General features: G+C 43.2%; 1 protein-coding gene across 1 annotated transcript; it reads left to right on the top strand.

Moving 5' to 3' along the window:
* Nucleotides 1–3,490: 3,490 nt before the first annotated feature.
* On the top strand, nt 3,491–19,291 carry LOC138981709 (16 kDa calcium-binding protein-like). The gene is made up of 3 exons (XM_070354730.1): nt 3,491–3,816; nt 13,398–13,492; nt 15,619–19,291. The coding sequence occupies exons 1-3, from the start codon at nt 3,685–3,687 to the stop codon at nt 15,806–15,808; spliced, it is 417 nt and encodes a 138-aa protein (XP_070210831.1). The 5' UTR covers nt 3,491–3,684; the 3' UTR covers nt 15,809–19,291.
* The last annotated feature ends 4,916 nt before the right edge of the window (nt 19,292–24,207 follow it).

Here is a 24,207-nt window from a genome sequence, read left to right on the forward strand (position 1 = left end):
GGATCAGTTGCTTTGTAAGGGGGGGGGAGGGCACTTTGAATCGAAAGTGAATGTGATGGGCGCGAAGCGCCCGAATTTGCTAGGGGGGTCCGGGGGCATGCCCCCCCGGAAAAAATGTTTGCCCAAAGAAGCAAAATGGTGCCATTTGGTACCATTTGAACTTAGAAATAGTCATAGAATCAGCATAGAAAAATCTTTTTTTTTTCTTCTTTTTTTTTCTTTTTTTTTTCGGGGGGGGGGGGGGGGGGGCACGTGCCCCCTGTGCCCCCCCCCCCTCGTCCGCCCCTGAGAGTTATTGATTATGATTAACGTTGCCTTTCAAGTGTGAGTCTGCCGGTGTAGCGATGTGAGATTGGCCCCTCTGTCACCTTTCGCCCTCGGCATCGTTGATCTCGTATAAACTCCACACTGAACAAAAAAACACCCTTCGATAGTACTGACGAGTGACATTGGGTAGTACCTTACATTCATGGGGTCAAATTTGTCCAACCAATTTTTTTAATTTAAACTTAGAAATTTGATTCATTCTAACATGTTTCCCTTCTCATTAAAGGGACGTAACCACTCGGCACACGAATTTTGGAGTGACATCTATTAAATTTCACCACCAATTTTCTTCATATGCAAGAAACTGACATGGTTTTCGTCCTTAAATAAGTTCACTTCTTTAATTTTACCAGGAAACAACATTTCAGTCTCGAGTTTATATCGAGGGGGCCAATCTCACATCGTTACACCGGTAACAGGGAAACAGATATAAACATGTGTGGCATAGCAGAAATCCAGAACAGATGTGTGTCCTATGTCGCTTTTTACTCCGCTAACTTTTTCGGTGTGAGTTCCAACTAGAGCAATACAATTAAACATTTTTGTCATTTATAACTGATTACTGTTTCTTTTAAAATGTGAGTTCAGGAAAGAGTTACGGCCAACAACATTGCACAATGGTGGGGTGTTCGGATCTGAAGTAGAAGGCCAATGCAGGCTTCATTTGCACAGATTTGGAAGATTGTTAAAACATTTTTTCAGAAAGTCTGACAGTTCTCTGTCAGTACAGTAACCTAACAACTGTACCACTAGGCAATCCATACTGACTTGAAGAAGAAGCAATCGCGCATAAATCACGAAAGTGGAATCATTAAAATCCAAAAGGAAAGGGGCCGTTATCTGGGCTTTCATGAATTCTTGGAAGTGCAAGGAATAACAAATCAAAAATATTGAATCAAGGCATGCGCGCTTGCTTTTGTATGTGTGTGTGTGTGTGTGTGTGTGTGTGTGTGTGTGTGTGTGTGTGCGCGTGCGTGCGTATGTGTGTGTGTGTGAGTCGTGTGTGTGTGTGTGTGTGTGTGTGTGTGTGTGTGTGAGTGTTTGTGAGTGTGTGTGTGTGTGTGTGTGTGTGTGTGTGTGTGTGTATGTATGTATGAGTGTGTGTGTGTGTATATATATATGTGCGTGTGTGTGTATATATATGTGTGTGTGTGTATGTGTGTGTATGTATGTATGTGTGTGTGTGTGTGTGTGTGTGTGTGTGTGTGTATGTGTGTGTGTGTGTGTGTGTATGTATGTGTGTGTTTGTATGTGTGTGTGTGTTTGTATGTGTGTGTATGTATGTGTGTGTGTGTGTGTTTGTCAGTAGAAGGTAATAACGAGAAGAAGGGCAGGGTCACCACGTGCATGAAGGGAGGCTATTCGTGCGCTGAAAATTGGATGCCAATTCGTGTTGTTCTGTCCCCTATCTACAATTCCCCAAGTTACTCATAAACACACACGCCCGAACACACACACACACACACACACACACACACACACACATTGTGGCACACACGTGTACATACACGCACACACACACACGCACGCACACACACACACACACACACACACACACACACACACACACACACGGCACACACTCAGTGTGACACACGCACATATATGTATCCTTGCACACACATACAAAAGCATGCCAATACGAATTTTAAAAAACACCAAAATAACCGTGCCCTCAAAAAACAACCATAATCACTAGCAATAGAGAGTATGCGATAATTATACAGACCATGGGGGTGGGGGGGGGTGTTTCTGGGGTTTCCGGAAACTCCCCCCCCCCCCCCAGCCAAAAAATAAAAATATTGTTTGTGTTTTTTGGGGTTGTTGTTGTTGGGGATTTCTGATCCCAAACTGACCAAACACAAAACAAAACAAAAAAAGAGGGGGGGGTCCACGCAAAGTGACAGCAAAGACTATATGTTGAATGAGGTAGGCCCTATGCATTTCTTTATTTTACATTGAGTTTCAATTTTTTGGGTGTTAATCAGTGACAAAATCTGCTGCCTGAAACTGGTAATGATCCTCCTCAGAATGCACCAGATTGCACCATTTTGCATCCTTTTTTTCAAAATTTTCCGGGGGGCATGCCCCCCAACCCCCCCCCCATAAAATGAACTGATCCGCCCCTGCAGACTTAAACTTGACGCTGATGCAGAACTGAATATTATACATAGTCTTAACGCGGATGACCCGTGCTTATGTGCTTGAAGAGACGCCGCGAGCTGAAAACAAATTACACACTCAAGGTGTAAGACATGAGGCGAATGAATCATACACGAAATGAATGTTAAAGATCGTAGGAGTGCCCCTTTCCACCACCCCCAACCCCTACACCCCCCCCCCAACCACCACCACAACTTCAAACCCTCATGTGTGTCACTTTGCCCGCCGGTCTCACAGTTCCCGAACGCGTCTGCCCGGTTCAAAAATCCCTCCCGTCTCCCTCCTCTCTGTCTGTCACCGTGTGTGTGTGTGTGTGTGTGCGCGTGCGTGCGTGCGTGCGTGTGTGTATGTGTGCGTGCGCGTGTGTGCGTGTGTGTGTGTGTGTGTATTCGTCCCAAGGACAGATTGTAAGAAAAGGCACAGCCTTAAATCTTCATCCTTGTAAAAAAAGTTCAGGTCAGTTCAGTTTAGTTCAGCTCTCTCTCTGTCACTCTCCACCCCCTCTGTCATTTTCCCGGAGGTGGATATAACCGTATGTCCTCCCGTAGTGCAGCAACCAAAGCAGTGGGCGTTACCCCATGCTGCTGCACATATTCTTTCAAAGCCCGAAACTCTCATGTGCGCTATTCTGAACAATTCATACAGCTCACCGTGCTATTCTTTTCCTCACTTACTCCTATTTGTTTTATACGTGAGTGCGTTGTCACATATGCGCGCCCCTTGTTAATTAAAATTTGACGTCAAGCAGTGTTCGGTCGAGGGCTATAGTGAAAAGGGAATAGACGGTGAATGTTAACTTTCCTCCCGTTTGAGGAAAGGAAGTCACCACTGCGCTTTTGTTGCATCCAATGTGAGCCTGTTTTACACCCACAGGGTAGAGTCATAGGTGAATACGCGAGCGCAGCGTGAATGGACAAAGTCTGAAACATCGTTCGTCCAAAGGCTTGTATGTCCCCCTCCTCCTCTTTAAAACTTACCTCGATATATATACCTGGCTGCTCTTACTCCCTCGCTGCACATTCTCACTCTTTCCCAGTCACTAGTCGGATTGTAAAGTCTTCCCCAGCCACAACCGCCCAGCTTTCAGGACAACAGCTAGGCCTCTTTGAAAAAGAACAGACAAGTTCTTCATTGGTTTAGAGAATCCTTCGAGTCTTTTAAAGTTACAGTTGCAGTTCCAGAGCATCTGTCACCATGTCCTTCGAGCAACGTTGCAGCGATTTTTTCGATAGTGCCGACACGGATAACACTGGGTATCTGAACCAGCTTGAGCTGGCCAAAGTCGTCTCCAATTCGGGCTGCAAGAAAGATGCGCGTGAAATTATTGTGAGTTGAATTATTTTATTCCTTTCTTCCTTTCTTCCCCAGAATCTGTCTGTCTTTCTTTATTTTTTCTTTCTTTTCTCCCTTCTTTCTTACTCCTTTTTTTCTTTAATTTGTGTATGACATGTTCTGATTTATTTTATGTTATCGTTGGTCAGCTCTGGTGTTTCGTATCATTCATTTGTCTTTTTCTTGTACATGTAGGCTACACCAGAATGCAGGGGTTTGGGGATGGGTGGATTGCGGGCGCCAGGGTGTATAGACTTCAAAGTCAGTCAAAGTTAAACTGTGTAAGTTTTTGCAGCATTTAGAGGTCCCCCTAATTTTATGATATATATGAATGCGTTGGTTGTGATTCAAACGCAGGCAATAAGAAACAGAATCTTGGATTAAGTTTACCCCCCCCCCCCCCTAACCAAAGGTTCTTTGGCATTCAAATTCCAAGGAGGCATTAACGTGTTTAGTTAGATGTTCTCTAACGGGGGTAGTGTAAATAGTACAAATATTCAAATGACAAAACTAATAGATTTCTGTGTTTCCATTTCCGCCACATAAATATATCAATACCGCAGAAGTTAGCTCGGTACGCTTGTCTTGTCGTTGTTGAGTGCCTGTCCGATGGGCGTGGCAACCGTTAATCTTACAGGCTGGAGGCATACACATCTGGGAAACAAAGGGAAGTAAGCGCTCTACATGCATGACGTCATGTCCAACGAGAGTAAGTGAGAGTTATGCGGAACCAATCTCCTGGCAGCTGAGAGAAAAACAAGCACTGGAATGAACAAGCCACATCACCGGCACGGTTGGCCTAGTGGTAAGGCGTCCGCCCCGTGATCGGGAGGTCGTGGGTTCGAACCCCGGCCGGGTCATACCTGAGACTTTAAAATTGGCAATCTAGTGGCTGCTCCGCCTGGCGTCTGGCATTATGGGGTTAGTGCTAGGACTGGTTGGTCCGGTGTCAGAATAATGTGACTGGGTGAGACATGAAGCCTGTGCTGCGACTTCTGTCTTGTGTGTGGCGCACGTTAAATGTCAAAGCAACACCGCCCTGATATGGCCCTTCGTGGTCGGCTGGGCGTTAAGCAAACAAACAAACAAACAAACAAAAACAAACCACATTCATTCTCAGCCGGTGTGCAGATTCTTGTTTTACAATGATGACTGCTGCAGTAGGTATTCCCAAGGTTAGGATACGAGTCATCAAAGGTTTATCATCAAGTGTTATAAGACAGCGCAAAGACATAGTCAATTTGTCAGGCGTCCACAAACGACAACAGAACAAAGAGAGATACGACACACGAGCATTGTTCATTGCGGATATTTAAGCTTAATTACTATGCGTTGATTTTAGAAGATGCATAAGTTAGAAGCTTCGACTTCAATGGGTTCCTGTGTGTGTGTGTGTGCGGTGTACGTGCGTGTGTGTGCTTCGGCCGCATATCAAACCGAGCGTTAACTGGGCGAGAAACGTCAGTCCGTCCGTGCCCCACGGGAGATATCGACGTAACATTACAAAGGCTCCGTGACCTCGATCGCCCCACCTATCGACGCTTCCCAAAAGCGTGTTCGTATACTTTATTTCATCATCATAAACACGCCCTGTACTTTTGGTAATACACCGGTTTAATACGGCAAAATGTCAACGTACGATTAGTTTGGCCCCACCCTTACCAAGCGGCTCCGACCTATTTTACCTCCTCCTTTTCCTCCTCCACTTCGCCCACAACTCTCCATTCATAAAATTCCTCTGTAGATTTGTTTGAAGAAAGGGGTCCTTTTTCTTGTACAGTGTTGGCGTTCCTGTGAGCACACAGTTGAAGTATTCAGTCGGCTACTTTGCCTGTGAAAAGGGTAAAGAGTAAAGACCTGCTCCTTCCGATGATGATATTCTACACTGTATTTGCTCACCCATAACTCATCTCGGGTATATTTGACCTGTGTTCGGTAGACGCCCCTACGCCTTTTTGATGGCTTACTTTCTATCTTCACCGGTGGGGGCCCGGGTAGCTCAGGTGGTAGAGCACTGGACTTGTGATCGAGAGGTCGCTGGTTCGAATCCGGGCCGGGACGGACACGGTCAACTTTATGTGCAGACCCAGAGACGGTATCCATCTCCCACCCCCGTGTCGCCACAATGGCACGTTAAAGATCTTGGTCATTCTACCATAAGTGCAGATGGCTGATACCACCTAAACACGCAAACATCAAAAAGCCGTGAGGGCGTAAAACTCGAATCGTATAAACCAATTCATGTCCAATATAGGCAATTAAGACCTGACGGACAATAAGCCCCTTAAAAAATTTACTTTCTTCACCGGTGTCTAGCTGCCTTATTGGCATACTACTTTGAGCATCCGCGCCCTGATATGGCCCTTCGTGGTCGGCTGGGCGTTAAGCAAACAAACAAACAAACAAAACATACTCACATATACACACATTCAAACACAAACACCACACGCACGCACACAGCCACACACACATTCGCACGCACGCCGATGCCATCCCACCCCTCGCACCCCGCACAACCTCATACATCAAGTAGTTCTGGTAGTCTCCCCTCCCTCCCCTCCCCTTTTGCACCTGCAACCCTCCCTACCTGTGTGAAAAAGGTGTAATGACATTCATTGAAGCCAAATTGCCCGAAGGATCACACGAAAGCTCATATAATGACTCCGTCAGCCAACATCGCGACGATGAGTGTACACAGTGTTAATTCACCACGTGAGCAGACTGTGTGATTTCATCACCAATCACACGACTCAGTGCTAAAAGATCATTACACCGCCATCGTTGCAAAGAATAATGACACAACTGGCTATCACATTCGAGAAATGTTATTTTTTCTCACATTATCCTTCATGTCTCCTTCATGTCATGCGCCCCCCCCCCCCCCACCTTACCCGCTCCCCCAACCATTTGGTACATTATTTCGTTTTATCATTCAATCAAAATTCCAATGAGCAATAAAAAAGGTAAATCGACATGAAAACCAAAAGAGAAAGAAAGTTAAAGAAAGTTTCGTCAGAAGTTGAAAAGGAAACTGGTCAACGAAGACATGCCCTAGAGTCATACGCTTTACAAATAGATTCGACAAACGTTATTCCAGGGAGTTGGGCGTCATATCAGTTTGTGCACATTTCACAAGCAAGTCACTTGCGTATAGTCTTTTTCTTTAAAAATTTGTGTTGTTGTTGGTCATCCTCATTTTTCGATAAATGTACAATGCAGAAGATTTGCTTTATTTTTACTCCGTCATTTTGTGTTATGTGCACTTATAAGATAGTGTAGCAACTTAACTATCCGTCTTTATCTTACATTTTCAATGGCTTTCACAAATTCGCCCTAAAGCGTCTTTCTGAATTCAAAACATACCGCGCTGTTATGTTTTTCTTCAGGTATACACGAAACCGTTTGCTTTCACACACGCAGGATAGCGCTCTTCCCATCCCCACAATGGGCAAGTAGAGTGCAATCCCAGGCCACATCACTCCCCTAGGTTATTCAAACAAGGCTTTGTGGAGGCTGTGTGGGAAACGTACAATATTAGTTTTCAAAATGTGAAGTGTGTGTTCTCAAGCGTGCATTACATTTGACAGCGAATATGTTTTTTTTATTGGGAACGCTATCTTTACATCGCGGAAGAAGACATAATTTGCCTCCGGGTGATATAAGGCATATATTCCCCGTTTGTCATCGGGTTTGTTTTGGCAAAAGGAGATAGGACTGAATTGATTTGGGGTGAGTGTTCGACTAAGAGGCAGAGGAGGCTCCAAACTGAAAAATACTGAATGGTAAAAGGGCAGGGATTTAATGGACCAGCAAATTAGATGGACCAGCAGCAAAAAAGATGGGTTTCAACAGCAAATTAGCTGCGATAAATATTTTTGGCAGCAAAAAATATACTTAGCAGCAAATTGGATATTTTAGCAGCAAAAAAGATGGTTAACCAGCAGATTTGCTGTTTGAACAGCTGAAATGATATTTAAACTGCAAATTAGATACTTTACCAGCAAGAAAATACAACTGACAGCAGAATTGATGGTCACAGCAGCAGAATAGATGATCACAGCAGCAGATTACATGAATTCAACAAACGTGACTACATATGAACTGTAATCAGAGTTGTATCTGGGTCTTATTCACCTGAGCTTTGTTCGCCTTCTAGCAATTGTGGGTTGACATGTACTTTATTACAGCACGCTTTATTACTGAGACTGAGTATTTTCATCTTCTAGATAACTTCTTGTGACTACATCTGAACTACTGTGGGGCATCTTTTTTACTGTTAAAGAAATCTGCTTGGCTGTTCAATTAATCTATTCTGCTGTTGAATTCACCCAATTTGCTGCTTCACATTCGCTGCTCACTCCTTCCAATTTGCTGCTGAAACCATCTATTTTGCTGGTAAAAAATATTTATGCGATGGTAAAATAGTTGTTTTCTCACACAAAAAACAATTTTTTTTTCTCCAAAGTTCTCTCTTTATTATTCTGGAAGAAGGATCGGTCCCCAAAACTATAATTATGTATTATCAAAAAAAGTCACAACAAACTTCCATTTGGCCAATAATTCATACTAATATCACTTTTAAGGACAGCGAATTTTTTTCCTGAAGATGTTGATCAAGAGCCTTGAAATAAAACTTAATTTCTGTGCCATGTCTGCTGTTGTTTTGTGCTTTAGTTAAGCTATCTTTAAGAGTCCAGTAAAAACAAAAGTGTGTGTGTGTGTGTGTGTGTGTTACGTGTGTGTATGCGTGTGTGTGTGTATGTGTGTGTGTATGTGTGTGTGTGTGTGTGTGTACTTGCGTGTGTGTGTGCGTGTGTGTGTGTGTGTGTGAAAAAGTGAGAGAGAGAGAGAGAGAGAGAGAGAGAGAGAGAGAGAGAGAGAGAGAGAGAGAGAGAGAGAGAGAGAGAGAGAGAGAGAGAGAGAGAGAGAAGGGGGGAGATAAAATATAATTCCTAATTCGTAACGTTGTAACAATATGAAGGAAATAGGGAAACGTATTGTACACTTTTGCTAGCAAACAAAGAAGGGCTTATGCATGTTTGTTGTCAATTTGGCAGTTGTCATCGCCTCATCATAATACATTGTTATAAACAATATCACAGTCAGTTGTTATAGGGAATATGACACTCGCTTATTGATCGGAATGATCTAAATGCTGTTATAATACTACATGGTGGAACTTAACACTTTCTACCCCACCTATGTTGACCAAGTTTTTCTTAGCCAAGACCAGCTGTGCTGCAGCAGGTCTCTAAGAATTGTAGTGACTGTGTAGTAACTGTGTATCAACACGCTGGAATGCAGGCGTTGGATGGACGTAACAGGAAGCGACTGAAGCTAACAGTCTGAGCGGATATATCCGTACCTGGTCAGATAGAGCCATATGAGTGGGTACGGATATATCCGTACCTGGGAGACAATGAGTTAAAGGGTGGCGCGTATTTAATACCTATTTTAATTTCACTCCTATTTTTGTCATTCAAATTGTATTTAATGTTCATGCAAATTGTGGAAAACCGCTAGAAAATGACGAGTTTATTAATTTCGAGCTATAAGACAATAAAGTAATGAAAATGGGAAAACATTGAGAAACAAATGACAGACGCCAATTAGTGGCGGGAAAACGGCGTTTTTGCAAAAGAAGCTTTAAAGAAAGGTTCTTCAAATAAAAAGTGCTCGTTGTGTGCATAAATGTATATATATAGAGAGAGAGTTTGAAAAACTCGCAGTATACTGTATATTTGCTTGCAAAGGATTTACAAGTTTTGTGAATGGTAAATGCCCTCTGCTAAAGTCCCTTCTGCGAGTAAACCCAGTGCATTCCGCTAGTCTGGTCGCAAAATAATTGTCGCCCATTTTGGTTGGCTGACTCGCGGGTTAGTGATCCAGTGTTAATCAAACTAATTTTCTCTTAATTTATTTCCAATGCTTCTTAAGCACTCTGCCTAAAACTTTGATATAAATCTGGAGAGAAAAAACTAAACTTTTAGAGCAAAAGGGAAATGGGTACTTGTAAGCATTCTCTTTTTATTAAACAATTATAATAATTTTAAAAAAAAAACCCACACACACAACAAAACACCCAACCAAAACCAAAACCAAAACAACTACAAGAGGGGCTCATTTATGGAACGTTTAATGAATGACAAAAAAACAACATCCACAGTACTTTGACCGAATGGTCTTTGAAGTGAATGAATCTATAGACAAACAAGCATTGACCTTAACGGGCAAAATAGTCGCCCGTGGTGACACGGGGGTTGGACATGGATACCGTCTGCACAAACAGTTGACCTGTGACCTAATCAGCGACCTTTAAGTCACGCTTAACACTTTCAAACCATACTGAGAGAGAGCGAGAGAAAGAGAGAGAGAAAAAGAGAGAGGGGGAGAGAGAGAGAGAGAGAGAGAGAGAGAGAGAGAGAGAGAGAGAGAGAGAGAGAGAGAGGGAGGGGGGGGGGGAGACAGAATGACAGACAGACAGACAGAGCTGTCGGCATCAAAGTAACAGATTAACCACAACAGTCGTCGCCGAGACCTTATTTCAGATAGTCTCGACTAACCACTGAGACGCCTGTACACAACACCGCTTTCCTTACCCGAAGCCGTGACAACTGAATGTTTGAAGAGTAGAGTACACCTCTTCATTACCTCCAGAGATCTTTCACTTCCAGCTGACTACCACCCCCCTCCCCAGCCCCTCTGTGGGCAGTGAGGTGTCACCGTCAGCTAATTGAGGTCACCTGCACTCACTCAGAGCAAAACCAGTTGACTGTGTCTAACTTTTGACACTGATAAAAAAAAATTAAAATAATAAAAAAAAGAAAAAGAAAAAAAGAGTAAAAATTAAATTGACAAATATTAAAATAAAATGAAAGAGAGAGCGAGAAAGGAATGCAGAAGAAATAAAAAATAAAATATGTTTCATAAAAAATTAATTTAAATTAAAATAAAAAAAATAAAAATATAATGAAAGAGAGAGCGAGAAAGGAGTGCAGAAGAAATAAAACAAGTCGCGTAAGGCGAAAATACAATATTTAGTCAAGTAGCTGTCGAACTCACAGAATGAAACTGAACGCAACGCAACGCAGCAAGACCGTATACTCGTAGCATCGTCACTCCACCGCCCGTGGCAAAGGCAGTGCACGTGGAATGGACAAGAAGAGCGGGGTATTCGTTGCGCTGAGAAGGATAGCACGCTTTTCTGTACCTCTCTTCGTTTTAACTTTCTGAGCGTGTTTTTAATCCAAACATATCATATCTATATATTTTTGGAATCAGGAACCGACAAGGAATAAGATGAAAGTGTTTTTAAATTGATTTCGGGGAAAAAAATTTGATAATAATTTTTATATATTTAATTTTCAGAGCTTGTTTTTAATCCGAATATAACATATTTATATGTTTTTGGAATCGGCAAGTGATGGAGAATAAGATAAACGTAAATTTGGATCGTTTTATAAATTTTTATTTTTTTTTACAATTTTCAGATTTTTAATGACCAAAGTCATTAATTAATTTTTAAGCCACCAAGCTGAAATGCAATACCGAACCCCGGGCTTCGTCGAAGAGTACTTGACCAAAATTTCAACCAATTTTGTTGAAAAATGAGGGCGTGACAGTGCCGCCTCAACTTTCACGAAAAGCCGGATATGACGTCATCAAAGACATTTATCAAAAAACTGAAAAAAACGTTCGGGGATTTCATACCCAGGAACTCTCATGTCAAATTTCATAAAGATCGGTCCAGTAGTTTAGTCTGAATCGCTCTACACACACACACAGACAGACGCACATACACCATACCCTCGTTTCGATTCCCCCTCGATGTTAAAATATTTAGTCAAAACTTGACTAAATATAAAAAGATATTCGGGCCACTGACGCACCTACGCCTTCCCACATAAGCGCCCTAAACAATAATTGAGCTATTGTGCGCTCGTCGAAACCAAGCCTCTCTTAGAGTATATCAACCCCTCCACACATCGAGAGCGCCACGGGACGATGTTTCAAACCCAGACATACTCAATGACAGTAAACATTTAATTTAAGTTGAAAACTTCTTCTTCTTCTTCTTCAGCGTTCGACGTCAACAGCTGAAACGAATTAAAAACATGTTATCTGACTAGTGATGCTTTGTAAAAGCTTCCATGCTTTGTGTATAAAGGTTTTAGGTCTCACTTAGCACATGTCTTCGACGTCAAGTGTTAGGTTGAAACGCGCGTCCTCATGCGAAATCTTTAGCACCCGCTTTACAGGGAATTTTTTTTCCTGGCCGGGAGCCAAAAGCGTGCAAAGCTAATATCTTCCGTTTGCCTACCGTTAGGAACGTAATTTTGTGCGCAAACCCTTGGCCCCACAATTCCAAGCTACTCGCCAAGCGCTTAGAACTGTACCCACGGAATACGCGCTATATAAGCTTCATATTGATATTTGAGCTCAAGTGACCCCAGAGTACTAGAGATACAGTCCCCATTCTTCCTGGACAAACAAACAACCACAGAGAGCGAAACCTAAGTAGCCAGGCTATAAATAGCCGGCGGCTACAATTATTATGGGAACATTAAAGACATAGCCTATTCTCAACACATGGTATCTGCAATCACTAGAGGTGGCAGAGAGAATTCTAGTTTTTCCAGCGTTATTTTCGCCATCTTGACATCAAAGAGTTAATGTGAATACAGTTTGGCTCCCCGTCTCAGATGTCTTCAGACTTTTACATGCGATAATACCATCCCACCACTTGGTCACATACCAAAGGTCAACACGGTGACTGCTTGTTGTGGTGAGTTGGATTTGTACCAAATGAATTAATGTCCTTAAAGTCACGAGTGGCTTTTACGACATTATTTCACCCCCAAAAAAAAGAGCCCGCTGTGCACAGCCAGCAGCCAGTCTAGTTGATTATGAGTATGTGACCAAGTGGAGGGATGTTTTTATCCCATGTAACAGCCTGGCCAGATGTGAGACGGTGTCCCGAAATGTTTGATGGGAAAGATCGAGTGCATCTTTAAGTGCTTTTTCCGTTCTTTGTCTCTTTATCGTTCTTTGTCTCTTTATCGTTCTTTGTCTCTTTATCGTTCTTTGTCTCTTTATCGTTCTTTGTCTCTTTATCGTTCTTTGTCTCTTTATCGTTCTTTGTCTCTTTATCGCTCTTTGTCCACCATTTTAAAGACAGCTAGATCGACGTACTTTCTTATGATTAACTAGCTTTTTTTGTTTTTGTTTTGTTTTGATATTTGTTTTAATTTGAACCTTTCCTTGTTCTTTTTCTTGGTTTTATCCCAGTTATTTTCAGACTTGACATTACTTAAAAAGTTGGTTCTAGTGTATGACTGTGTAAGTGTTAGTTAGAGTGCCTTGGAGAATGATGAAGATATGAGCTTGCGGCGATCATCCTTTTTTAAGGATGAAAGTCGCTTGTTCATTCCAATGCTTGTTATTCTCTCAGGTGCCAGGAGCTTGGTTCCGGATAACTCTTGCTTACTCCATTACACATGTCGTATGCATTCAGAGCGCTTACTTTCCTTTGGTTATCAGATTACTTATGTGTGTGTGTGTGTTTGTATCTACAGGAGTGGTTCGATGATCTCGACAAAAATGACGACGACAAGATCTCCAAGCAGGAATTCTTGAAGGCACTCGGCAAGGTTCCTCCCAAAGACGTCAAGTGAGTTCATTTTCCCTGTCCGTGCTAATCGAGACGTATCTTTTTTGGGCCAAAACAGATGTTGGGAAATGACTAAGCCGAGGTTTTCAAGGACTGTGGCAGAGTTTATTCCCTTTAAGATTAGGCAAATATTCCGATTAATCATTATGTTGAGTCAAGCGATCGTGGAAAGACGCAACATGCGTTTGGCGTCTTCACGTGACCGCCTGATTAACACACGTGATCGCGTCTGATCAACACACGTGACTGCCTAGTCGGCAGCCAAGCAAGCGTGACGCAAGTGATTGTGAGCTACAGTGTGCCTATTTTCACCAGGAAAAGACGTCATTCTAGCAGAGAATGTACACAATACACATCGCAGCTCATTTCTGACGGTTGACCCCATATCATCTTTCAAAAAGTATGCCTCATTTTTCTGGGCCGCAACTCTTCCACAGCTGACAAAAACCGGCGGAGTTATTTCCGAAAAAAATCTCTGTCAGCAGTCAATTCGTATTCTCACTCAATCAGCATGGTTTCATTGATATTTCGGCTCAAAACAGTTACTGTGGGTGAGGGGTTAGGGTGGAGAGGGGGTGGTAGTGGTGCATAATAATATTCGGGTTACCTTCAGACGCATTTGACTCTGGGACTCTGTGAATTGCTTCAAATATAACTTACCGCAGCGATGGGATAACAATGGAAACTGAAAATGAATGATAACAAAAATAAGAGAGGTTACCGTGACCGTGCCAAGTTCCTTTGTTTCCATCTATGACTCACACCTTGCGGGTCTGGTTGAAACTACTTTCTGTTACGCGAGTACTGAGTTTATAGTTACCTCCCTTCCGGTGTGAACCATCGTGTACCCAAACACAGACCTGCTCAAGTTTTACACGAGGTAAGAGCACCCTTCCACTCGGGCCAATGCCAAACATGTACAGCCTGGCTGCTTTCTGTGAGGATTGTTTGTTTGTTTGTTTGTTTGTTTGTTTGTTTGCTTAACGCCCAGCCGACCACGAAGGGCCATATCAGGGCGGTGCTGCTTTGACATATAACGTGCGCCACACACAAGACAGAAGTCGCAGCACAGGCTTCGTGTCTCACCCAGTCACATTATTCTGACACCGGACCAACCAGTCCTAGCACTAACCCCATAATGCCAGACGCCAGGCAGAGCAGCCACTAGATTGCCAATTTTAAAGTCTTAGGTATGACCCGGCCGGGGTTCTTCTTCTTCTTCTGCGTTCGTGGGCTGAAACTCCCACGTACACTCGTGTTTTTTGCACGAGTGGAATTTTACGTGTATGACCGTTTTTTACCCCGCCATTTAGGCAGCCATACGCCGTTTTCGGAGGAAGCATGCTGGGTATTTTCGTGTTTCTATAACCCACCGAACTCTGACATGGATTACAGGATCTTTTTCGTGCGCACTTGGTCTTGTGCTTGTGTGTACACACGGGGGTGTTCGGACACCGAGGAGAGTCTAGTCTGCACACAAAGTTGACTCTGAGAAATAAATCTCTCGCCGAACGTGGGGACGAACTCACGCTGACAGCGGCCAACTGGATACAAATCCAGCGCGCGACCGACTGAGCTACATCCCCGCCCCTGGCCGGGGTTCGAACCCACGACCTCCCGATCACGGGGCAGACGCCTTACCACTAGGCCAACCGTGCCGGTTTTCTGTGAGGATTGGGAACTTTTCGTTGAACTAATTTTGAAGACTAGCATCTAGTGAAAGAATTCCCACTCTGAAAAAAACCCATCACCAAAAAATATACAACAACAAAAACAACAACAAAAACAACAACAACAACCACCACCACCACCACCACAACAACAACAACAACAACAACAACAACAACAACAACAACAACAACAACAACAACAACGAAAACAGAACTGGTCATGTTTGTAGTGCACGTCCAACTTAAAAGATGCTCTTCTTCTTCTTCTTCTTCTTCGTTCGTCAGTGGTAGGATGCTCTTAACCTATGTGGAAGCTTAGACAGCACTCTGAGGTAGTTTACAATGGGGTTTACACGGTAAGGGAGGTAACTACGTTTTAGGACACACGCGTCAGATAAATTAGTAACAGCCTGACCGACTAGCAAATACCGACATAAAACCACTTGTGCTTTGCAGGGAGGCGGATCTGCGAGCGGCCTTCAAACAGTTTGACCTTGACGGGTCAGGGAGCATCACCCTGGACGAACTGAAACAGGTGTTGGTGAACAATGGCGAGGACCCGGAAAACGCGGCGTTGGACATGGATGCGAATGACGACGGCAAGGTCCAATTTGAAGAGTTCCTCGCCGCGTGGAGAAACATGTAGAATGTTGGGTTGACTTTGTTTTATGTACTGCGTACGATTATGCACTCATTCCATTAGGCGACGTAGTATTATAGTATATGGTCTCTTTAGTTCCTTTCCCCCCTCACTTTCGCCCCCTCACCCCCCACCCTCTATCCATGCCTCACCTCTCTACTTCACCCCCGTTCTAGCTCCCACTCCCACTTGAGTCACTGTCCTATTTCTCTGTCCCAAAGCCTGTTTCGTTTTAACTCATTATCCGTATTAACGCGTAATTGTTTAAGAAGTGATAGACAGACAGAGACACAAACAGGAATATACGGATAGCATGTCATCTATCTCTCTCTCTCTCTCTCTCTCTCTCTCTCTCTCTCTCTCTCTCTCTCTCTCTCTCTCTCTCTCTCAGTCTCTCTCTCTCTCTCTCTCAGTCTCTCTCTCTCTCAGTCTCTCTCTCTCTCTCTGTCTCTCTCTCAGTCTCTCTCTCTTATTTTCCCTCCCCCTTGCCCAAACTTAACCCGACCTTCCTACTCTCTCTATTACATCAGAACGCGTTTTTGATTTTGTGTAAACATTGTGCCGCTTGCACAGCCTTGCTTAAATGCATTCCTGTTACACAAATACAGATCACCTATTCTACTCTACACACAAGCATTCATGATAAAACGTGCACACACACTTTGCTAAAGGTAATAATTATATTTACGTTCGTATTCACTCAAGTGATCACACATTCGATTTTTATATTTAGTCAAGTTTTGACTAAATATTTTAACATCGAGGGGGAATCGAAACGAGGGTCGTGGTGTATGTGCGTGCGTGTGTGCGTGCGTGTGTGTGTGTGTGTGTGTGTGTGTGTGTAGAGCGATTCAGACTAAACTACTGGACCGATCTTTATGAAATTTGACATGAGAGTTCCTGGGTATGAAATCCCCGAACGTTTTTTTCATTTTTTTGATAAATGTCTTTGATGACGTCATATCCGGCTTTTCGTGAAAGTTGAGGCGGCACTGTCACGCCCTCATTTTTCAACCAAATTGGTTCAAATTTTGGTCAAGTAATCTTCGACGAATCCCGGACTTCGGTATTGCATTTCAGCTTGGTGGCTTAAAAATTAATTAATGACTTTGGTCATTAAAAATCGGAAAATTGTAAAAAAAAAATAAAAATTTATAAAACGATCCAAATTTACGTTTATCTTATTCTCCATCATTTGCTGATTCAAAAAACATATAAATATGTTATATTCGGATTAAAAACAAGCTCTGAAAATTAAATATATAAAAATTATTATCAAAATTAAATTGTCCAAATCAATTTAAAAACACTTTCATCTTATTCCTTGTCGGTTCTTGATTCCAAAAACATATAGATATGATATGTTTGGATTAAAAACACGCTCAGAAAGTTAAAACAAAGAGAGGTACAGAAAAGCGTGCTATCCTTCTTAGCGCAACTACTACCCCGCTCTTCTTGTCAATTTCACTGCCTTTGCCATGAGCGGTGGCCTGACGATGCTACGAGTAAAATGGCATTGCGTTCAGTTTCATTCTGTGAGTTCGACAGCTACTTGACTAAATATTGTATTTTCGCCTTACGCGACTTGTTTTTTCTGCACTCGTATTCGTTCATTTGTAATAAATAATCATGTACTGTACGTGCACTCGGTGGATATGCTGTATGATTTATTCATTCGATGTTGAAGAAAAACGGTCTCCACACATGCAGAATAAAGTATTCGTGCTGCAGGCCTCATGTTGCAATCATGTTTATAGTCATCGTTAGCGTTTGTATAGTTGTGCTTTGTAGTGTTTCGTGTCCCGCGTCCTTTGTAACTCGATGCAGGAGGATGCAAACAATCGTCGCTGTTATCTTTGTTTTGAAAATAACGTTAGGAAAACGAGCAGACCAATTAAAAAGTCGTAACCGGTTATAGAAATACAGGTTTGAATGTTTCTTGTACCTTTAAACTATCCAAATAGCACCAAACAACTGGCCAGAGGGGAAGAGATGAGGGGTGGCACTGAGATAGTTGCAGAGTGTAGCTAGCTGCGCAATCAGGGCAGGAGGGTTAAAAAAGTGAAGAATTAAGGGAAAAGAAGAGGAAACAGGAGATGAAACAATAAAATAAAAGAAGAACGAGAAGGAAAAGGAAACAAATGCACGAGAAGCCTTTCTTCCTTCTGTTTCCCTTGTTCTCTAATTCATGGGGGGGGGGGGGGGGGGGGGGGGGGGGTCAGACAGACTGAAGTCACAGCGGCCAGGAAGCTACGTTGCAACAAAGTTTGGGGCAAACAATTGACAAGGGAAGCAGGGAAGCAGTAATTAGGTTAGAAAGGTTAGAGCTGGCCAGTTAATCTTCACAGTTTGCTGACGTGCACTCTGACACGGTGTTCCCGTGCATGTCATTACACTAAGTGGACACTTTAGCCAGCAGACGATCTCAATTCTAAACACTCGCAAGAGTTCTTTTACCCACACTGAAATGGAAAAAAAGAGGAAAAGGCGAAGTACAAATACAAAAGCATTCAGAAAGGCAGTCGTTCAGTTTAGGGGTTTTTGCTTGAAGCAGAATTACGAAAACTTTTCTTGGAATGGTGAACAAAAGTCAAAGGAGAGAAAACGGTAGAAAAGTGATACTTATAGAAGTGCCAAATTCATGTAAAAGGCACGTGTTTAGGAGATTTCAAAATGTCACGTTTAAATTATATTACAAACCAAATCGTCAAAACTGTGGCAAACCAAGAAAAAAGCAGAGGCATGCATTCGTGCAATGAAATTCAATGTACTCAGCATGCAGTTTGTCGATTGTAGGGTAGCAACGCTGCCACTGAATACAAAATTGGTGCGTATAAAACCGCGAGAAGCATACAGTGCGATAATAAATGATTTCCTTCTAAATGTTCACGAACGAAAGTTTGCATTTACATTTTAATTTTGTTGTTGTTGAATTTACAGTTTAGCGCTTGTTTGCTTTGATATAGTTGCGGGAATATAACTCAGTACCCGACAGGCTGTCGTGCAATAAGTATACATTTTGTTTGAGTCGACTAGCAAAATCTAAATTGAAACTGCACTGACTTGAAATGTCCAAATCTAGCTGTGTTCTTAATTTCTGTTAATTTGTTTTATATAAAGCATTTGAATGAATAAGAAGTTGTAGCAATGAACCCACAATCAAGGCGGTGTGCAATACGGTACGTTCATTGTTCCATCAAGCAAGATACCTATCAGACTGATTGAAAAAAAATATTCTCCGACCGTTCCAAAGATTGACTGGTCTTGGAGATCGAGGTAATTTAATTATGTTGCATGCTCCGTAAACATGGACGCAATAAGTGAGTGGTTTTTTTTAATGATGGTCTGTTACGCACACTTTTCTGGCCAGCTGTTTGCGCTTTTTCAAGGGATCGCGAATGTATGTATATTTTGCATTTATAAGTTTTGCGATCGCGTTTTTGAGTATACGTACTTGAATAAAAATAAAAGCTATTAGAAAATGTCTAAGCCGTGTGTGTGTGTGTGTGTGTGTGTGTGTGTGTGTGTGTGTGTGTGTGTGTGTGTGTGTGTGTGCGTGTGCGTGCGTGTGGTTGTGTGCATGCGTGCGTACATGAGTGCGTGAGTGTGTGCGTGCGTGTGTGTGTGTGTGTGTGTGTGTGTGTGTGTGTGTCTGTGTCTGTGTTTGTGTGTGAGTGCGTGCGTGCGTGCGTGTGTGTGCGAGTGTCAGTATGTGTGTGTGTGTGTGTGTGCGTGCGTGCGTGCGTGTGTGTGTGTGTGTATGTGTGCGTGTGTGTGTGTGTGTGTGTGTGTGTGCCTGTCTGTCTGTGTGTCTGTCGGTCTGTCTGTCTGTCGGTCTCAGTGTCTGTCTGTCAATGCAATGCAATGCATTGCAATACAATACACTACAAAACAATACAATAAAATTAAAATTAGATACAAAACAGCATACATCTCCTTTATTCAGGTACGCTATCAAAAATGGGTCACAGGAGCAGAAATCTCTCATTCCAAGGAATCTCTTGAAAATTCAATTCTACCTTTAAATTCCAATTCAACTATATAGAGCACAATGTACATTAAGCCCCCTTTTTGGAAATAAAAAAAGACTGTTAGTACTTCGTGACACTCTTGCAATGCTTCATTCTTAGTCCCCCTAGTTGACTCAGTTTTTATTTAAAACATGATGAAAGTGTGCCCTGTTTTCTGTCCCGCGCTATCCAGCAGCCCACACACGTGACATTCTTTGCATGAATCACATTCATAATCTACCAACTCATTCACACACATGGTATGTACCCCACGGCAACTAAAGCAGCCACAGTCATTCATCATAGTTATAGTGAATTTTTGGCATTCTCTCACACTCCCAAACAATGAGTATGCTGATAGGTACCTATAGGCGCAACTGGGTTCGTTTGACCCTCTTTTTAATCACATAATTGGCACGCATGAAAACTCCAATGAGAACGTTGAAATAGAATGTCTTTAGAAGTTGGTTGAGCCATTCTGATGAGTTCTTGAAGAAATATGTCGTTCGTTTGTTTGTTTGTTTGTTGTGTTTTAATTAATTACACGATCTCGATATCTTTTCCTTTTCACTATTTCAACGTTTTCCTGTTTAGTTCAGGTTTTTGTTTGCCGTATTTTCCCCACCAACGGGGGCTCGGTAGCTCAGTCAGTTGGTAGAGCACTGGACTTGTGATCGAAAGGTCGCAGGTTCGAATTCGGGCCGGGACGGACACGGGTCAACTTTACTGTGCAGACCCAGAGACGGAAGCCATGTCCCACCCCCGTGTCATCACAATGGCACGTAAAAGACCTTGGTCATTCTGCCATAAGTGCAGGTGGCTGAATACACCTAAACACGCAGACACCTGGGTAGCGCGACTCCGTTGCTGCTAGCTTTCCACTGGGAGGAAGCGACCCAAATTTCCCAGCGATGGGACAATAAAGTAATGAAAAATGAAATGAAAAAAAAAATGAATTTTTTTTTTTTTACGTACTTATAGCTGATATTACTTGTGTGCTCTGTCCTTGCAAAGATACTACAGGCCAAGTTTGATTCACGGCCTCATCTGTGCGCAAACACACAAACACACACTGACACACACACACACACACACTAACACACTACCACACACATAAACACACACGCTCGCACACGCACACACACACACACACACACACACACTAACACACATACTAACAAGCACATAAACACACACGCTCGCACGCGCACATAAACACACACACACACACACACACACACACACACACACACACACACACTAGCACACATACTAACACACACACGCTCGCACACGCACGTAGACACACACACACACACACACACACACACACACACACACATACTGCAGGCCAAGTTTGATTCACGGCTTCATCTGTGCGCAAACGCTCGAACACACACACTTACACACACACACACACACACTTACACACACACACACACACACACACACACACATAAACACACACGCTCGCACACACACACACACACACACACTTACACACACACACACACACACACACACACACAGTGTGTATCACTCGATCTATAACTGATCAAAAGGAGTAGGTGTACCGAGTGCAGGGTTCCGGCAACGGGAGTAGGGGAAGAAACTCCTTGCGTCACATGTGCTATCGATAGGAAATGTAAACGGTACAAATAAAAAGGTAAGAAAGAGGAATGAACTAAAAAAAATTGCAGAAAAGAAAGAAAGACAATCAAGGTAAAGGAATATGGGTTTTCTTTATGAAAGTGCAGTCCTTCTCACATCAGACCCCCCCCCCCACACACACACACACACTCACACACATAGGGGCGCCTCCTCCTCCCGAATCACCCGTCTCTTTTTGGTGTGACGGCGAACGCAAGAAGAAGAAGACCCGTCACTTTTATGACTCAATATCCCGAGGGACACCTTCTAAAGAGAGAATGGGGAGAGAGAGAGTGGCGGGGGGGGGGGGGGGGGGACAGAGAGAGTGACAAACAGGCAGACAGACAAAATTCGACAGATAGATAAGAGGCAGAGAGCGAGAGATATTTCACGTCAGCTGCAAGTGCCTGTAGTGAAGGCGGTGTAAACTTGCCGGGCGACATTCTTGCAAATCGGTGAGACATCTTTAGAGCAGGTAGCCTAAAACACGACCGTCTGAGGCATAGCCGTGTGGAGTTTTCCCCATTTGTCATCCAATTGTGGTGGGGTACACATATGTCGAGTGTGCGAACCACCCGAACCTCATAAGGGGGTCCCAGAGCTTCCCCCCCCCCAACCCCCCGGAAACTTTGTAAAATCTAGATTAAAATATGTGCAATCTGGCGCATTCTGGGAGTATTTGTCTTGAGTTTTAAAGGCATGTGTGTGTGTGTGTGTGTGTGTGTGTGTGTGTGTGTGTGTGTGTGTGTGTGCCAGTGGTGTGTGTGTGTGTGTGTGTGTGTGTGCAGGGCCGGACCAAATGAGTTGTAAGGGGGGGTTCCTCCTTTTTTGGGGGGGCAAGTCAGCGAAGTGGCGAAGCCACAAGCGCGCGCCTGCAAAGCAGGCGCGCGAACTAGGGGGGTCCGGGGGCATGCTCCCCCGGAAAATTTTTGGAAAACGGTTAAAATCTGTGCAATCTGGTGCATTCTGGGCCTTGTTTTGAGGGTTAAGAGCAGCATTGTGGGGGGGGGGGGGGTACCTTTTTCTCATCGGATTTCACATTGAATAAAATTTGTTAGAGACACACAAAATTTATTTAAAAAAACCCACACAAAAACCACTCAAAGCAAGGTACATGCTTTTTCCAGGGGGGGGGGGGGGGTTCCGGAACCCCTGGAACCCCCCCCCTGGGTCCGGCCCTGTGTGTGTGTGTGTCAGTGCCACGGTGTGTGTGTGTGTGTTTGTATCCGTTTGTGTCTGTCTGTCTGTCTAAGGTGTGGCTGTGGTGTGTCAGTGGCTGTGGTGTGTCAGTGTGTCAGTGTGTCTGTGTGTGTCTGTGTCTGTGCCTGTGTCTGTGCCCTGTGTCTGTGTCTGTGTCTGTACCTGTGCCTGTGTCTGTGTCTGTGTTCGAGTCTGTATGTATGTGTGTCTGTAGTCTGTGTCTGTGTCTGTGTGCCTGTGTGTCTGTGTGTCTGTGTTTGTCCGTGTACGAATATTGTGTATGATTTCTCGCGTTCGCTGGGAAAGGGTTGCAACTTTGAGAGCAGCCATTAGAATAATTCATGTATCCCCTATTCATACACTTAGTATGTCTTCAGAACACTGAAACGTATTGTAGAGTTATGTCTCGATCGTTATTCTGACGGTTTGTTAGGAGGCTGGGGGAGGGGGGCAACCTCATGCCAAACATTATTACATGTTCTATATACTGTTGCATTCTTAGGCTAGGCAGCAGAGTCCCCACCCCACCCCGTGTTTAGTGCATATGTGCCCGCAACTTCCCGAGGTCATCGTGCTCGATGTTATCAAGTTTTCATTTTGTAAAATAAAAAGCATATTTGCCCTTCTTTTCATTGTGCATGAGCAGCACGAGACGGATAATGTTTCCTTGCTTCAATACATTTCGAGAGGACAATGACTTCATGCTGGGTGACGCTGTTACCCTTGGTTAGACACGAGCATCATGTCAGACCCAACGGCGTGAGAACACGGCAAACATCACACAAACAGTCCGGGTAAATCGATTTCAGTTTACACCGCCTCGCCTCGGAATTATATTTTATCTCCCCCCTTCTCTCTCTCAGTCTCTCTCTCTCTCTCTCTCTCTCTCTCTCTCTCTCTCTCTCTCTCTCTCTCTCTCTCTCTCTCTCTCTCTCTCTCTCTCTCTTTAAATCAACTGGAATAGCCTACGTTACTTGTTATAAAGAGCTATCATTAATTGCCTAGTCATTTTTTTCCTCTTTTGTTGAATAAAAGAAACGATCAAAAACCGATCTTGAAAGAATAAAAAAAACAAGAAAGGTAAGTTGTTGGAACGTTGTTGTTGGCAAAAATACGTTACAAACATAAATATATCGACTCAACGGTCTTTTAGGTGAACAGACAAACAATTTTATTGATAGATTTTAAAGATCCCGATAGGCCATATCGATTGCAAACGAAGTAATTATGAACTGACTTCCGTCCATCAATCATGCAGGCTGAAACTAATCAAAGGGAGAGAAGCGGGTCTAAGCCCAGAGTTACCGAGAAACCTTGAGGTTATTACTACGAACCGTATGCAGGCGAAAGAAGTACTGATTGTCAAAAGCGAAATACCGGTAATAACACAGACTTTACTGTTGCAGGCGAAAACTTATCCAACAGAGAGAAGCGTTTCCAAACCAGACTTTCTGAGAAAACATGTTACCAAGAAACTACTGATTCATGTCAGTACAATAGCCAAAAGAATGGAATAACAAAATACATTGTATGTGAGGCTACCGA

The sequence above is a fragment of the Littorina saxatilis genome, linkage group LG12 (genome assembly GCF_037325665.1).
Source record: "Littorina saxatilis isolate snail1 linkage group LG12, US_GU_Lsax_2.0, whole genome shotgun sequence".
In the NCBI taxonomy this organism is placed as follows: Eukaryota; Metazoa; Mollusca; class Gastropoda; order Littorinimorpha; family Littorinidae; genus Littorina; species Littorina saxatilis.